General features: G+C 36.3%; 1 protein-coding gene across 1 annotated transcript in view; it reads right to left on the bottom strand.

Moving 5' to 3' along the window:
- Window positions 1-19,029, bottom strand: part of LOC134753970 (DE-cadherin) — a 372,368-nt gene that overhangs the window by 72,098 nt on the left and 281,241 nt on the right. Inside the window, exons 2-11 of the mRNA XM_063690045.1 lie at window positions 18,605-18,690; window positions 14,889-15,008; window positions 12,613-12,738; window positions 12,119-12,268; window positions 10,988-11,173; window positions 9,756-9,958; window positions 7,797-7,974; window positions 7,198-7,690; window positions 6,823-7,094; window positions 6,314-6,598 (exon numbers count right to left, since the gene is read on the bottom strand). Coding sequence (XP_063546115.1) covers window positions 6,314-6,598; window positions 6,823-7,094; window positions 7,198-7,690; window positions 7,797-7,974; window positions 9,756-9,958; window positions 10,988-11,173; window positions 12,119-12,268; window positions 12,613-12,738; window positions 14,889-15,008; window positions 18,605-18,690 — 2,099 coding nt within the window. The remainder of the gene's footprint in view (window positions 1-6,313; window positions 6,599-6,822; window positions 7,095-7,197; window positions 7,691-7,796; window positions 7,975-9,755; window positions 9,959-10,987; window positions 11,174-12,118; window positions 12,269-12,612; window positions 12,739-14,888; window positions 15,009-18,604; window positions 18,691-19,029) is intronic.

Here is a 19,029-nt window from a genome sequence, read left to right as displayed (position 1 = left end):
AACAATCCGCAACATCCACTTTGAAATTTGTGGCAGCAATGCTGTCGGCAGTAATGTCGCACTGAAATACTGCTGTAGCAATGCTGCCGACTGCATTGCTGCAGAAAACGTCAAATTTAATATAAACGTCTCGATAAAATTACCTTTTTTTCCGTTTTCTTAAGCAATTCAATTTGAAAACGAAAATCGGTTACAAATGCACATAAATTTATAAATTTATATATTACACAAATTGACGAGTCCCAACGTAACCTCATAAGGCTTGAAATATAATTATATAGGCTATATATTGAGGCTTGACACGTAAATAAAGGTTATAATTAAAAATTAAATAGCTGAGCTTAATTAGAAAAGAAAGTGCTGGTGGCCTAGCGGTGAGAGCGTGCGACTTGCAATCTGTAGGTCGCGGGTTCAAACCCCGGCTCGTACCTACCAACGAGTTTTTCGGAACTTATGTACGAAATATCATTTGATATTTACTACCAGACGCTTTTCGGTGAAGGAAAACATCGTGAGGAAACAGGAATAATCCCAATAAGGCCTAGTTTACCGTCTGGGTTGGAAGGTCAGTTGGCAGTCTCTTTCGTAAAAACTAGTGCCCATGCCAATTCTTGGGATTAGTTGCCAAGCGGACCCCAGGCTCCCATGAGCCGGGACAAAATGCCGGACCAACGCGAGGAAGATGATGAGCAAAAAAATCACGTTTGTTGTATGGGAGCCCCATTTAAATATTTATATTATTCTGTTCTTAGTATTTGTTGTTATAGCGGCAACAAAAATACATCATCTGTGAAAATTTGAACTGTCTAGCTATCACGGTTCATGAGATACAGCCTGGTGACAGACAAACAGACGGACAGACGGACGGACAGACGAACAGCGGAGTCTTAGTAATAGGGTCCCGTTTTTACCCTTTGGGTACGGAACCCTAAAAATCAAAAGTAGGTTTTTTGAAAAAACTATTTATGAAAATATACAATTAGGGTCTTTTAGACCTTGATTTGATCTACAATTTTAAAACATTCCTAGAATTCATCTTGTTGCCTAACAATTGATATTTGCTACCACAGCGGTATGAATGTCGTTCGTTATCAAACCTCCATTTCCCGGAATACTCGCTTTGACTTACGAAGGCAAATCACGTCAGTGTCACCGATGATTTGTTCCCGCGATATCGAAATATCGCAGTATAGAGACAGGGACAGTAATATACTTCCAAATATTTCAGTATTCACGTTCGACGGTTCAATTCTTGGACGAAACGACATATCGTCTGTAAGCTTCTTTATAATTATTAGTCATATTTTGACTAAGTAAACTCGAGTGTAATCCCCTAGTGTGCAAATATGGTACTAAAGTGTTGTCCAATGGTTAAAAGTTATGTGTGTTAAATAGCAAATCTACATTATCATAAATATAATTAGATCAATGTAGACATATTCTATGAACGAATAAAATGATTTAATTACTCCAATTATAATAAAGTACTGTAATTGACTTGGAATTGGTTAGCGGTTTCCGTTCGCGCTCTTTTATTAAAACGAAGTAGGAGGGATGTTTTTTACCGGTAACCGATACCAAGTCCGAGCGCCATTCTGTTATTGGATTGCAAACTGTGAACAAATGATCGTAAAGTAAGGTGACCGAAATATAATCTAGTTATTTAAAGTGAAACCGTGGTTTGATTTATCTATCTAGCGGGATTGGGTTAGTGTGTGGTAATGGTTTTACACGTCCACACTAATCATGGCTCTAAAGCACAAGATATCGGCCTGTCAGTTAGAACAAAAATTTGACAGTTCCGAACAACTGACAGGCCGATATCGTCCGACGGACTGATAGTCAGTGGGCCCCTTAACTCACATTTGACATCAAAATGATATCTAAATGATGTAATTTTGATTTCATTCGCCCGTGCGTCTCACACGCGCTAATACATGTACATGGTACAAGTATGAGCAAAATGCAAGCGCAAATGATTACCTAATTTACAATTAACATTTTTTTTATTAAAATATTTAGAAAAAAAAAATTCGCTCTATTTTCTTTGTATTACAATTTTTAGCAGAAACAATTAAAACCAGATATAGATCTACTACGTTACTTAAATGTTCATGCTAAGTTTCATGATATTTCAGAATGTTTTAAAATGAGAGCGTAACATCGATTGAATGGGTCGCTTTAGGGCGGCGAGTTAATGACTCATAAAGATGGACTACTCTGTACATTTAAATCTACTCTGACAATATCGCCTAGACAGCACGAGCTCAATTGATATTGAAGGTGATTTTCGACAATTTTCGCGTTTCATGGCTTTATATGACGTCGTTTCGCGTATTTGAGACGTGTTCATGCAAATTAAACTTTATTATATTAAAGCCTATTTTCATCTGGAAACGGGTAAAAGACATGCATAGGTATCTATAGCTATCTATTAACGCTGTAGTACCTAGTAGAGTAGAATGGAGTTGTTGAATGTTCATCTTCGAATTCACAACTACCTCTTCGACAAAAGGAGCAACACATTTCCCAATAATTTAGGTAAAGGTACTGTCAGAGTCACCTACGCACCTAGGTAAAACCTATTTCAATAAATAAAATAGAAAACGACAACTTTGGTTTCTATGTCAATGAGGCTACGCCATAATTTTGCGCTCGCGAGAGATGGCGCCACGACCTTGACGTAAAAACACGACATCTAATAACAGACGCAGTGTGATTTAAAGTGTTTTGATTCAAAACAATATCAAGCGAACATGACAATATCATATTTTAACGCCAAATGCAATACATAGTCTGTCAACACCAAATTTTCCATTTTCCTACCCTCGTCACAGGGATTTACCGAGAGAAACATAGACATGACGTTAAATTATGAACCAATATCGTGTCACACATAATATTGACTTGTGTGTTGGCAGGATCGGAACGGAAACAACAAATTAGCTTTGGTAACAAAATTTATAAGGAAATTAAGAGGATACGGAGCTGTGATTTGAACATTTTAGGTGAATATATCCGTCTCGCTTAACGGAAGCGGCTCCTTAAACTAGTGCAATAAGGACAACGCCAGATTAGGCGTAAAATCCTGCGTAAAAATCTCAAAAAACGAGGTTTCGTACTCTACTGTTTCCTCCCCCAAAACCCAACCAAATGTAACGAAATTTTGAGATCTAAATGGTAATGAAATTACCGGACTATTTTGCTTTTTAGGCTAATTCATTTCAGTTTTGAATACCATGTTTTTCTTTGCGGCCCAGTAAATTAGGCCGATTTTGCAAGTATTTGAAGTGCTCTAGCGCCTTAAAAAACAAAAATATCAAAAAAAACAACAGATCGTTTGGGCTGCGATGGATGCTAAAAAGACAAACATCCACTTGAAAATTATCGTACCCCTTTTACGTGCTCTTATGTTTATGAGCCCATCCTAAAATTTAATTTTATTCTGTTTTTAGTATTTGTTATTATAGCGGCAACAGAAATACATCTGTGAAAATTTCAACTGTCTAGCTATCACGGTTCATGAGATACAGCCTGGTGACAGACAGACGGACAGACAGACAGCGGAGTCTTAGTAATAGGGTCCCGTTTTTACCCTTTGGGTACGGAATCCTAAAAACGGGTATCGAACAGACCGACAGATATATATTTTACAGTTAACAAAAAAAAGTCCAATTGAGAACGCCATCTTGTTAGTTAATAATAAACCAAACGAAAATGCTAAACGTGTAACAATTTTGATTTGAATTATTAAACTTAAATTCGGGTAACGTTAATATTTAATGATTTTAGATAATGTACTCCAACTTGTATTCGTGCTATGACTAGGTAAAACTATTAGTTTAGACTGAAGCCGTAACGTTATAAATAAAGAGAAACTTGTTTTACTTGTTATTATATATTTATTTATTTATTTAATCTTTATTGCACAAAAGAAAACCTTACAGTACAAAAGGCGGACTTAATGCCATAAGGCATTCTCTACCAGTCAACCTTAAGGCTAAGCGGAGAAATTGTGGGCGGTGCTACAAATACAACAGCAAAAATAAAATAAAAATAACATATAATCACATATATACAAATATAATATACATATATACTATATATAATATATATATAAATAACGACGAGACTCATTATGAAACTAATAAAAATACACTAAGAAACTTTCTTTCCGCTAGCATAGAAAGCACGTAAGGATTTTTTGAACGCGAACTTATTTGGCGCATTTTTTATATCCACTTAAATATTTTGAGAACTTTTCAATGTCTTAATCGGTTTTCTTGGTAAAAATAAAATCATTTACATTGTCTCTTGAGCTTTTGTATGTCGAACTCAAACAATGTAAGAACTGCAATAACACCAGAAGCAACGTGTTTCACAAGCCGAACGTTCCACCTCCAAATCTATTCCGGAAACTATTGCGAATTTTGCCTATTAATCATTTCGAAGCAGCATAACGCGTTGATTAAAATTTAGCCCCAAATTCGGATATTTCGGGGACACGCGAAACTACACTGATTCGGCTTCGTTAGCGCGTGAACCAGATAACGCTCCTAACTCCTAATAGACTATTCAGTTTAGGAGATCCTGTCCCACAAAACAACATACAGGCCTACTAAAACATACACACATACGACATTTCACAAAGCTATGTATGCTCGCTTTTGACTCAATGCGCATTTTAGTAACCGAAAATTAAATTTCGTAATCATTTACTGATTTCAAATTGCGAAATGAAGGCGATTCCCTGAGCCAGAAGCCGAAAAATCTCCTTATATGATCCTGTTTTTCTAAGAGGCGTTGATATTCGTAGACGTGGAAAAAATATATGTAGTTCTTGACTATATTATCTTTAATATCATACCTTCCGATACACATTACATTCCTTACGAATTCCCAAAGTAACCTCTAAATCGGACTTTTAATCCAACTTTACTCGGTTATTTATTATGTGATACTATAAACAAAAAAAGAAAAATTAAACAATCTTAAATAGTAATTTCATAGCTTTCGAATTTCGATATTGTAGGGTAACGTTTTTAAAATAAATAAAAAATCGACAAACTTCGATCAAAATTGACACTTGGCGCGCATGATCTTTCCCGTTCTTTCTTGCGAAATGTGACAGAGACAGCGGCGAACCGATGGAACGGCCCTAAAGAAGCGGTTGTTTAAAAGTTTCTCCGTACACAATAACAAACTCCAGGGAATAAGGAAAACGGACTTCCTATTGACAGACTTGCCGTTATTTTCCTTCTTTATCCCCGAATGAAGTTAAGCGTCCAAAATACCCTTAAGTCGACCTTACGGAAGCGTGAAACCAAATCCCTATCGACGGGTAAATTTGCATAAAAAATTGACAGGCCCCAACAACGCTCGCACAATCGCTCTTAAGTCCCCGGCAAGCTCGGCCGAATTTCACCTACCCATACAAACGGAGTTTCATTCTCATTTTAAAACTACGCGTTGGATTGTAATGAAACTTTGCACATGAGGTATATCTAGGTCTGTAATAAGATTATATAGCTCTAGTATATAAAACAAACGAAATAGAGCAAAAACAAGTTTTGTATGAAAAACTTAAATTCGCTGTATTTTTTTTACTATTGTATCTGAAGCTACATAAACTAATTACAGACCTAGATATACCTTATCTTATTGTAAGTACAAAGTTTCAGAGCAATCTAGCTAGTAGTTTTAAAATGAGAGCGTAACTACGTTTGTATGGAGAACCGAGCTTGCCGGGGACTCTTAATCGTGAAACCCGAGAATTTGAAACCGCAGGGAACGGTGTACGATGACTTGAGGTCGAGTTTTTGTCCCTTTTGTCTTATAGTAAAGGTAAGCCGGTTGACTGTTAAAACAAACGTGACCTAAATACTGACCAAAATCCCCCAAACGAACTGCAATCTTAACTTCTTTGTTTTAAGATCTTCAATCGAGAAGCATAAAATGCGAATTCTTAGTGGAACTGCAAGGACTAGTACGAAATCAACGCTAAGGTATTCATTGCCTATTATTTTTACAGTGCTCTCGTAAACCTGGCTAAATACACGCACTAAAATCGTTCCGCAGAGGGTTCAGCCCTGATGGCTCCATTGAAATTTATTGATAGCAATTCTTTTAAAATTGTCTATAAAGCGGGTTGAACGAGTGAGCTTTCATGTTCTTTAGAGAATAAGAGGTAAAGCGGATTGAATGCCGATATTGATGGATCAATTAGTTCTTTCGTCGGATTAATAACGGATGTTTTCTATATCCTGGTATTACAAATATTGTTGATTTTGAGTAACTACATGATTGTACTTACATTAGTAAGGAAGGGTGCGTTGTCGTTGATATCCGTCAACTGCAGAATGACTTCTGTGGTCGATCTCAAGCTGTCTGAACCGAGTTTGCCACCTTGGTCAGCGGCCACTATGAGGACCTGCCAGGTTGAATACCCGGTAGGAGGGTCTCGGTCCAAAGGCTTCGTCAGTCGAAGGCATCCATCATCGTCGATTTTGAGAAACTCCTTTTGTTCGTGTTTTACTAAAGAATAATGGATGTTTTGGGGAGCATTACGGTCTTTGATATCTGGATCGTATGCTTCAACCTGTGGAATAAATATTACATTAATTACAGTCATAATGTATGATAATGCATGGCTAATATTGCTCCTAATTAGGTATTTCCGTACTATCATTATTGCGATCGTGGCTGCCGCTCTTGTATCCAAGTGACGAGTAATCTGAGAAAGTTCCGCACTCTTGAATCGTTACGGCTGCTTAAATTATTGACGTGTAAGGCCAATTATGATACTAAAACTAAGTTACTAACCTTAACCATACATCCTTCATATAATTTCTCTTCTTCAATGGTCTTCGAATAATTGGCTACGAATATAGGCGGGTTGTCGTTCAAGTTTTCGATATTAATAATAACTTTCGCGTAGTCTTCGTACAGGCCGTCAAAAGCGCGGACATCCAGACTGTAGCTTGTAATGTTTTCGTAGTCGAGTTTGTTGTTCACTCTTATTTCGCCTGTGATGGGGCTGATCACAAAAGCATCGTAGGTGTTGCCGGCGACGATGCTAAAGGAGACATTGGAAGCTGAAAAGAAAAATACTAAGTTAAAAATTTGTCCAAACAAAAAAATACGGATCAAAACTTATCAAGGGAATTTATAAATCATATGTAAATAAAACTATCCAACCTGAATCTTTGTCTACCGTCGCAACTTGCGTCACCAACACGTTAATATTGGCGTTTTCCGCTATCGACTCCGCAATATAAGTATCCTGTGTAAAGTGAGGTGGATTGTCGTTTTTATCCGCTATCTCTATCCTAAAGACTTGTTGGCCAGTATTGTGTTTCCCAGGAATCAGAGCAGATTCAGAATTGTCAGTGGCAATAATCTTAATATTGTAATATTTTTGTTCTTCTCTATCGAACTCTTTAAGTGTGGTGATGTTTCCAGTGATACTGTCAATGGAGAAAGGGTCTGAAGGATCAGCAAGTTCGTAAGTCACTTGATTGTTTACTGAAGTTCCGTCAGCGTCAAAAGCTCTGACTTGCATGACAGGTGTGCCTGGAGGTTCGTTTTCTAGAACACTCCCAGATCTTACTTCACTGAATATAGGAATGTTATCGTTTACGTCTTCTACTTCTATCTGAATTATAGTTTCTGCCGCTAAGTTATAATTATTCTGAAAAAAAAAACAATGCAAATTTATTTATATTATTATGTTGTATAATTAATTTCATTTATGTAACTCAATAGTTTGAAATAACAGGTTGTATATAAATATGTACCTGTACTCTCACTGTTAAAGTATAATCTGTAATTTTTTCGAAATCTAAATGGTTCCCCAGCTTAATATAAGCTGTGTCGGCTTCAGACTCTAAGACGAACGTGTGCCATTTGTTTGTCTGTTCAGTCTGACCCATCACAAGTTCGAACAGAAGTTTCTTCTCTTCGGGAATGTTTGAACTGCAAACAAAAAATATTAAAAATTATTATCGACAATTCAATTAAAATCCTATAAAATAATCATATCTGCGTCTGCGTCTTAACCAACAAAACCTCACATCGCTCAACAAATTTACAACTAGAAACACGTGCATTAACATCCTTAGCTATTAAAATTGATAAAGGACTTATAATTGGGAGGGCGAAATATGGAGGTTATTCAAAACCGTGTTCAGGGTAGCCACAATATAATTAAGGTGTTTGTATTCAGAGCGGGGAGCACGACATCTGGTTTACATCAGTCCATTAGTGGATGCTTCGTCTATAAATGGTGGATGTCTATGGAGACTTGAGTTGAGGGGGTGTATAATCTAAACGCAAAATATCTGAAGATTAACATAAAACTTTTTTGCAACTAGCAATGTACCGAAAGGAATTTTCAAAAATTGCAGTTCACATGAAATGTTTTTGGTATTTTTTTCTGCACGTTTGTTGCCAAAACTTCTTACAATTAGTTTCGATGTATATGACATATGAAATAGACGCCCAGTGAGTGACGTAAATGTTAAATGAAACAGTCTTCAACGTTAAATACATTGAGTACCTTATAATCTGAACGGGAACTTACTGTGGAAACTTGCATGAGAAGTTTTTAGTGAAATTTTCCAGTAAATTGAGGAAATTTTGATAATATTCTGCAACTTACAAGTGCATTTGATATGGTTAAATTTAAATCACGCACGGGAATAGTTATTTGTTATACAAGGGTGCAAAGTTGTATTTTACCCGCGAGTGTAGAATTGAATCACGAGCAAGCGAAAGGATTCTATAGGTGAACCACGAGCGAAGCGAGTGGTTCTAAAATAGAATCCTGAGCGTAGCGAGTGTTTCAACACACGAGAAGTAAAATACATTTGCGCCCGTGTGTAGCACAAAACTTTTCACCTCACTATAGCGAGGAAAGTGCAACATCCACAGGCGTTAGATGATCTTCATCACTGGAATCACTTATTTCTTTACGATATTATAACAGAAAACTCTGGAAGTTGTGTATTTTTACGCGAGTCGATGAGAAAAGGTTTTAAGTAAAAAAATTGTTGACAATGTTGACATTTCTGATGTATGAAATGTCAACGATGCGTTTTGAAATTGCATCGATTCAACTTGTGCGTTCAGAATTATATTTAACATCATTATAAAAAAACAAACGTTTCTTATGGAATTTTAAGGTTTATTATATATATTATAAAATCATTAAATAAAGCTAAATTTGGTATTCTTTATTAGATTCTCAAACCATTTATTTAATGATAATAAATATCGAACGAACCATTATCATGAGCGTTTTACGTTTTGTTATCTGTCAAGCTACTTAAACACGCTCCATCCAAGGTCAAATTACTTTCCCCACTAGTGGATAAAACGCGTTTTTCCCCGCTTGTATTGAAGGATAAACGACAACTTTCCGAGCTAGTGAGGGGAAAAATATGTTACAAACCTATTAAATACATTTTATTTTATACGCGTTCTGGCATTGATAATTAATGGATAATCAAATAACGTGACTTAGGAAATGCTTAATTTGTATTTAATAACTATGTTATTCTCTTCCATTATGATAATTACATACTTAGTCGTTATTCTTGTAGTTATGTAGTAAACCAGCATTTAATTTCCAAGCATAATTTTACCCATATACTTTTAATTAACCTTTACGATATGAAAGGATGTGAACGTAATAACTTGTACAATAACCACCAATACAAATCATTACCCAAATAAAATTATAATAAAATACTTACACTGCTCTAACTGTAGCTATATGCGCATTGAAATCCGCATAATTTTCTTTTAATCTTATCGGCCCATCTGGAACTTCTATGAAGGAAGGACTTTTCTTGTTAGACTCCACCACTTGGATGTCCAAAGTTATAGAGCTCTGCTGCGGCGGTTCGCCCATGTCCTTCACTATTGCGCTTAACTTGAATTTGTAGCCAGGTACTTTCTGTTGGGACAAGTTTTGAATCATTGCTGTTGTCTCAACTTGAAATTGAATAGTTATTTTCACGGGAGAGATGTAGATTTATTTTCTTAAATTACGAGTATATCAAATGGGTTTAAGTTTTTCCAATGTGGAAAATAAGATTCTCAATCAAAAAAGTTTGCTTAAAGCAGTTTTGAAAATATATTAAATTGAATTGCTGTTACATCGTAATTATTTTAATTACTCGCGGCAAAAGCTTCAAAAAATTCATTACTATTCATGAAGACACCTTTAGATTGACACTGGGACACGTGTTATGAAAGCATAATTTTATTTGACAAAAAATTGAGTACGTTAAAAATCTATTTGGATTTTAAAAATGCTTAAGATACCGACGATATATATGCCGCAGTAGATAATACCGTTCGTATTTAGTTCCCTATGACTTTGTGTGCAATAAGGTGGGTACATATGTATAGGTACTTTATTGAATTCACCGAAAAAAAGAGCACATATCAGGCTTTCAACTTCTCTCTAGTGATAAGTTTTAAGATCCAAACATGGTAATTTTTGTAACTAATTAGCATATATAAATATGCTAATAAGGGATAAAATATCTGGTACACCCAGCTGAAAAATTTTCTTGTCCACTTTATGAATGAATTCCGTTCATAACGTGTCCATGCAATTTAGCAGCTCACTGTACAATTGGGGTTCTGTCGGATAAGTCTTCAATCTAATATTACTCTAAGTAGAGAGTATCATTTCGTTCCATTTGAAGTTGAAACTAGGCCCATGGGGTCCCAGCGCGCACAAGTTTTTTGCAGAAATCGCGAAGCGTCTGGTTGACGTAACTTGTGACCGAAGAGCTGGCGGCTTCCTCGCACAACATATCAGCATTGCGATACAGTGAGGAAATGCCGCCAGCATCCTTGGTACAATGCCTCAAGGGCCTATTTTAGATTTAAGCTAGTTATTAATTTTGTTTACGTAGTACCACTGTATATATCTTGTATGTAAATAAATAAAAAAAGTATTAACGATACTTACATCAATAGTCTTATTTAAGAATATGACTCCGTTGTCGGGGTCTATATAGAAATAAGCTTGATCCGGCGAGTTGGTGTCGAGACTATAGTGGACGATGGAGTTGTTCCCGTCGTCGATGTCTGTCGCTGATATCCTCATCACCTCGCGTCCGCTTGGCAGGTCTTGAGGCACGGATTCCGAATATGACTGTACATAGAACAAACATGTTAACATCAGATCCACTCTTATACATTACAACTCGCGAATCAATCCAAAATAACGCCTTTTGCTTCGAGAAATTTTCATAATCGCAGTGAAACTTAACTATGTTCAAACTGTGCAAATTTCCACACGTAGTACTTTTCACTTAGACATGTTCTACGCGAAGCATGCCCGAAGCTCAGAGAAAGTTTATTTTATCCAAAATAATAATAATCGTGCAGTGTGATAAAATGCGTCTAGGGGGAAAGAGCAGCCTAGCTAATGAAAATACACCAACTACAAATGTGCAAAGAAAGTGTATATAAACACATTAAACACAAAATGATTACCAAAATCGCCTTGTGCGGCTTATGGTCCTAAATCAACATGCAGCCACATGCAAGTAGAAAAGATAATTTTCAAATCCATTTCACAGGTCATATGTTACCAAAACAACATAGGAAAGTCATAGGTAATTTCAATAGTCCATTAGATTAGTTTACTAAATCTATGAGCGATGGTAACAAATGATGATACAAGAATCAAGTGTCAAAGATTAACAGTTTGTGCTTGGAACTCTCGCTCTCAGTAATTTCTGTTCATTTGGACAAACCTTCCAGACATCTCCACGGAAGACCTTTGGAAAACAGGCAAGTTTTAGTACAGTATGGGCAACTGTTTGGGGCTAACAAATATCTGGTTAGTCACATGAAATAATCACTGTATGTAAATGTTTAGTTAAATCCATTCCTGCAGTGCAAGACCTATAAACTTTAAAAATGCCTGTATTAGCGTGCTAGCATCTTTACACTTTCAAATGGGCATAATGGTTCCTTGTCTGCACAATGCTGCATTAAATGAATGGCAAACAATTTTAGCATTAGACCTTAACGATTTAACCTAAGAGTTTATAGCTTACTATACTTCTAAATTTTCAAGAGCAGTACTTACAACTTTGTCGAAAACTGGCTGGTTGTCATTGATATCTTCGATGACTATTTTGATGGTGCAAGCGTCGTCCAACTGTGGTTGGCCATTGTCACTCGCACGCACAGTGATATACGCTTCTTTCTCTCTGGACGGTTCATCTCGATCGAAAACCTGCGCCATTTTGAACTTGTAAATGATTTGAAAGGTTCCAACATGATAAAAAAAATATAAATGTTTTACCTACCTCTGCCCTTGAATACATTTAACAAAAGAGTATATTAAATTTTCTAGCGAAAATTTCATTTTAAGAATAGATCGAAGACAGAAAATTTTCAAACGTTAAAGTATAAATTTTATCTACATTATAACTGAAGATAGAACTGAAAAATTATACTCCATAGCATGATCTCTAAACTGTTACCATACAAATACCAGATTTAATATCGCAGATGCTCAAACAAAAGTACTATATATATTGAAAAGGAAATAACAAACAAAAAGTAAAATATACTGACATCAGCTGTAGTGATTCGGCCAGTCTCAGGGTCGACGTGGAAACGCTCCTTCTCCCCAGGAGTGGACACGAACTTGTACGTGACAGTACCCCCCATCTCCGGGGGATCCCGGTCTTCAGCGTGCACCTGCAATCAGTCCACCCAATTAATATTATATAATTCATTACAAAGGGCAAAATTTCCTGTGAGTCACTCGGTCTACCATGTCATAACCAGGCATCGTAAACTGCGAGCGAAATCCATTGAATTGACGTATGACAACCAGTTACAACCCTAGTACTTCAATGGATTTCGCTCGCAGTTTACGATGCCTGGTCATAACGTATTGATAACGTTGCGAATTTTTGCCTTTGCCCCGTAAGTATAAGTTGATGCACTCGAATGTAATTTTAAGGTTAAATCATATTAGCACTGTTCACAAGAAAATTAAACTCATGTACCTATGAGTTAAGTTTGCAGCACTCCATTTTCCTTTTATAGGTACGTGAGTACTTAATGAAAGCCATCTAAACCTTAATCTAAAATTGTGTAAATCAATTTTCGCAGAAGTGGGTGAATATCGCCGATTATACATTTACCTGGACTTTAATAATAACATAGAGTAACTTATACTAATAGAGCGGTACTGTCATAGTAAATTTTGTAACCCCAGTAAATTCACTGCCATCTGTCGACACACTTTAAAACTAAAAATGAAGATTTATAAAAATACGATAGAATGTATTTAAATATAGATAAATGATTTTTTTTATTTGCATTAATTATTTTTATGATTTTGACCCATGTTCTTTCACTGATATGCGTTAAAATTGTTAAATAACAAACGAAACCGTTAACGCCATCTATACGACTGTAGGCCAAAACTAGTAGCGCCCTCTGAACGAGAATCAAATTTTCTTGATTTTCGAGGCACGTTTTTTCCTTAGACTGTATCCATCTATTACGGAGTTATATCTATCTTTGATAATAATCAATGTTCCAGCACTGAAATTGACCTTTTGTCTATCTGATTTATTATGTTATTCCCACATTTCGTACTATATTTATAATACAGTAAAGGTTACAGACTTTTTGGGGGTTAATTTAATTATAGCGGCACGAGTATCGAGCATTTTAATTTCTACGTGTTTCAAAGTTGTTAATTATAAAATTTTGTCGCCGAACCCATTAATAATTTTATTTACAATCACGAAAACCGATTGATTTATTATTTATTACTTAGGTATTAATATTCAAGCTTAAAGGAAACACAAAATAGGTAACTACTACAGTTGACAGCTGAGAATCCGCAGTTTTATTTATTGTCACTAGCAAAAAGAAGTGCGATTTATCAGGTCTGTGGCACAGTTATGCCATATTAAGAAATCAGTTTCCCTCACTCTTCGATTACAGATATAACAGTCATTGGTGTCAATTATAACTTACTGTAAAACCGTTGCTGCATGGTAGGAATAACGTCTCGTAGTTATTCTTCGCCAGCTAAGATAACCTGATGATTGATGGCTTATCTTACCTTAAAAACCTTCCTGCACCCTTGCAATTCCTCTTAAACGCTGAGCCGTTAGAAGGGGTGTGCCTTTCTCGACTTACTACGGCGAATATAACGATTTACTATGGGGAATATTCTTCCACGTAAATTGAGAACGTTCTCGAGAACGGCACAACTATAGCCGTTAGTTGAGGCGTCTGCTGAATAGCGGTTTGAGCTTAAGCTTAAGACTTGATATCGGTCGTTAACATCAGCGTTTTCTTACCGTAAAAATCCTTGCGGCCGCTCCTCTTGAACGATGAGTCGGTAGGTGCACTTGGTATACAGTGAATCATGGTTGCCCCTTACATCTTGGGCAACCTGATTTCAATCATTGGTGCCATTATCTTACCGTAAAAACATAGGTCCCTTGCGGCTGCTCCTCCTGAACGGTGGGTTGGTAGGTGCACTCGGTGGGCAGCGAATAATGGCTACCCTTTCAGCTTGGGCAACCTGATTTCGATTATTGGTGCCATTATCTTACCGTAAAAACATAGGTCCCTTGCGGCTGCTCCTCCTGAACGGTGGGTCGGTAGGTGCACTCGGTGGGCAGCGAATAATGGCTACCCTTTCAGCTTGGGCAACCTGATTTTGATTATAGGTGCCATTATCTTACCGTAAAAACATAGGTCCCTTGCGGCTGCTCCTCCTGAACGGTGGGTCGGTAGGTGCACTCGGTGGGCAGCGAATAATGGTTACCTTTTCAGCTTGGGCAACCTGATTTCGATTATTGGTGCCATTATCTTACCGTAAACACATAGGTCCCTTGCGGCTGCTCCTCTTGAACGGTGGGTCGGTAGGTGAGGCACTCGGTGAACAGTGGTTTGTGGTTGTCCTTCACGGCCAGCTTGGGTGATGTCCCGGCGAACTGAAAGTGGTTAGAGCCCGACACGTCATATGAGAACCTTAATAGGGTAGGTTGTGCTTTTTTGAATGAATGTATCCTACGCTCGGTTTAATTTAGGGTTTAGGCATCATGATTTAACTTGGTACTCGTATTTAGTACGTACTCTTAGGCAGGACTGCAAGTACAAGGTTTCAGGCAGAAAATAATAGTAAGATTGTTTTAAAGGATACATAGTAAAGGGCATATGATATTAGATGTGTTTTCATCAGAGAAGGGTCCTTAACTTCATGTGCATAAGGACCTTTTTCTAATGGAAAGCCACATACTCATAATCATGGACGTAGGTAGGTACGTTTATTGTCGCTTCTGAAGGAAATAAGTGACAAAAAAAACCGTCAAAATAGAAATAGAAATTCAATAACAGGTAGCATTATACCATTATAGGGTACCTACACCATAGTATAAATTTACACGAAACTGACATTTATATTTCAAATAAATATTCTTTCTTCTAAATGATATTAAACTTCCACGAAAAAATTGGATTTTGTTTTATTTCTAATGTTCATATTAAACCGAGCGTGAAAATATTCATCTCAAAAAGTCCAATTCACCCGATAGGCTTATGTTATATTGTATATTACATCAAAATTATATGTGATCACAAACGAAGTTAAGGGTAAATTATTTAATGTAGTCAATAATCCAATAGACATCGGTTGCGTGAGCAGAGCATGGAAGTCAATCATGTTAATAAAATCATTATAATTATTAATACCTTTAATGCATCCATTACTTGTATAACATAATCTTAGGTAAGTATATTATTAAGAGCCCATCAACATGCACTAGCACCACTGCTAAAAAATTGTGATTATTTAAATTTAACGATAGATATTTAAAAAAGGGGGCCGCTACGTACTGTATTTTGTATTTAAGTACCTTTTGAATACATCAAACTAATTTTTATGTTGCTGAATTCGTCGATCTATGAACTCAAAACAAAAAACGGCCGTTTTAACTTCGAACGCATAGATTGACGAATCCAGCAACGTAAAAACTTTTATAATGTTTTCAAAAGATACTTAGATACAAAATAGAGTAGGTAGCGGCCCCCTTTTTTAAATATCTATCGTAAAATTTAAATAATGACAATTATTTAGCAGCGACGCTAGTGGTGTTCATGGGCCTAAAGGCCTTTTTCATAAAAAAATACATTTCACTTATGTATCGTTCAGACTTAATTCGGAGTATATTCCTACTACCCGTAAAAAAAAGTATTTCCTTTGCGTACAAAATTTGTAACGTGTTGATACCACATATATACGTTTTGTCAAAGTTACAAACTGGAATAATGGCGACAACTTTATCGACATACCTACTAAGTAATAGCAGGTTAAAGCATTCATTATATAATTTAGAATTTACAAATTCAAATAAAATAGTAAAAGGTATTTTTTATAAACGCCCTAATGAATTATAAGGTAAACGTAGTACGTAAAATAAAGTCATAAAAGCCAGTAATTATTCATTATCTACTACAATTTTAACTAGCCACGGCTCAATTTAACTCTTGTCGGAATAATGGATGAATTACTGGTACCAAAGGGACGAGTTACTTTTGTCTCTAGGGGCTAAATTAATGACTTTTTCATTTAATACTCTCATTATGGGTGCTAATCGAAACAACCTTTTATCGCCCTCCAACCTCCAACAGGCTTGTTTCCTTTGAAACTTAAATTGAATTAAAAAAGTAAAACGCCCCTGGCTTTTTTGTTACAAAAATAACTCTAGTTAAGAGGGAAATGGTCGACCGCTTCTTCATACGAACGTAATCTCCATTTTCCTTTCTGGATATCGTCCCGTTCGTCTGGCTTTTTTCGAATGTTTGTATTTTTTTTCATTCCTTAGGCCCAGCGCGCACTACGATTTTAATTTTTGCGATACGATTTTAGAATCGCGCTGTAAAACATATTTTTTCGTCGTAGATGCTCACACTGACATATAAACACATATATACTTTGCATTTCTGCGACTAAATTATCGCACGACAAATAATCGTAGTGCTCGCTTGGCCTTACTTTAATAATAATTAATAAAATCGAAAAAACGTTATTATAATACATCGTTTAAAATTATTTTCCATAATGTCAATATCCAGAGAGGAATATGGGGACTCCATTTTCTTATTAATTATAAAGTTACGATCTAGTTTCCTCAGTCAGTTTGACGGGATGAGAGAGTTAGTTTTAGAGAGCTAAGAGTAAGTAGCTTTAAGTTGAGAAGCTCAGTTTTAAAGTTGTTTTACGTACCTATAATTTTCATTGTGAGTATCTAGCAGTAACCATTATAATATAGACGACCATGAAATCACCTTTAACTTTAGAAAATATCGGGTTATTTCAACTCAGAATGACGAGTCAGAGTAGATACTTAAAAGTCCTCAATGTTGCATATACACAATTGATTAGTCAGAAAATCTATGTTAAAAAGGGTTACAAAAGAGAACAAAGTTAAGACCCCCTTTTTTCTCTTAGGTACTTACTTTCTTCTACTCTTCTGAGAAAAAAAAAGTGTGTGCGTTTAATCTTTACGCGCGATTGAAGTAAAACTTCTTTGACGATGACGTTTATCGCTATGTTGGCACTTTGACGTGTGTCACTACTGAGCGTAACTTCCGTCAGAAAAAAAAATCTGAGCTACGCTCTAGACGCGCCTAAAAAAGTTTTACTTCAATAACCCAATATTTTCTAAAATTCAAAAAAGAGTAAACGGTATATATGTAATATATCATGCGTTGTATTAAACCTTTTTTTATATTGTTGCAAGTACATCTACGTGGCAAAGCTGACAACATGTCTTATATGTCGGGGCCGCACTAACGTAACGGGAAACGCCGTTGAACGCTGTTGATTATCGCGATAATCCCAGTGTGGTCATATGAAAAGTGTCCGTTTTAGCGATAATCCCAGTGTGGCCGTATGAAAAGTGTCCATTGTCGCGATAATCCTAGTGTGGCCATATAAAAAGTGTCCATTATCGCGATAACCAAAGGCGTTCAACGGTGTTTCCCGTTAGTGTGCTCCGGCAATAGAACGACAGTTATGTTGTCACTGTCACTGTGCGTTGTCACGTTTGTAGCCTCAATTAGGATAAGGTTTAAACAATTTAGTTGACAAAAAAATGAGCTTCCGTTTATGTAATATTATATACTTACTCTAATGATTATTAAATACTTATATACATACGCGTGTAACAGACATATGGGGTTAGCATTAGAAGTAATAAAATACATGTTAGCGTGTCACTATTGTATACAACAATACGTGATTAATTAGATCCTTGCAGTTATATTGCTAATAACAAGGTTACACATTGATTATACAGTTTTTACTCACGTAAAATCCTCGCTAGCGTTAAAATATTCAAGAAACATGAAAATACATTTTTCAAACTGACATACTTAAAGAAAATAATGACCATGACATGCGAAATACATCTATATTATCATCATAAATAAAAAAAGCGTAAATAAATATAAATCTCTATCAATTAAGCTTGTTTGGTGTAAGAAGGGTAATGAGAGATTTTTGCGCACTACGCGAAAAGTAACTCACGGATGCTGTGTATATATTAGGTGTGTTCCCTTGGAGGTGTCTGGAGTGCCTTAGTCTTGTGACGTGGTGTGATGTGTGCTCTCGGGCTGAAAAGAAAAAAAACTTGTTAAAATAAGTTCGGCGTTGTGACCTAAATCGACCAGGACGAATTGGACGCATTTATGAACATGAGATGCCCTAAATCGGAAATGTTGGATTTTTAGAAGGTAGGCCTCTGTCACGTAGTGAAATGTTTAACATCTTAAGGTCCATGTGAAGAAGACAGGCATATATATTGCAAGGGAAGACCGTCATAGGGCAAAAATCTCGTATTTGTACTTACAAGTACGTCGCTCAGACACTGTCAAAAAGGAATAGCTACACTCCTTCTGCTCTACCAACCGTAAGTGGAGTATGAGTAGGGGAGAGCGTTGTGACAGAGGAGA

This window comes from Cydia strobilella, chromosome 1, assembly GCF_947568885.1.
Source record: "Cydia strobilella chromosome 1, ilCydStro3.1, whole genome shotgun sequence".
Lineage (NCBI taxonomy): Eukaryota > Metazoa > Arthropoda > Insecta > Lepidoptera > Tortricidae > Cydia > Cydia strobilella.
The sequence above is the reverse complement of the archived record's forward strand: the minus strand, read 5'-3'. Positions and strand labels throughout refer to the sequence as shown.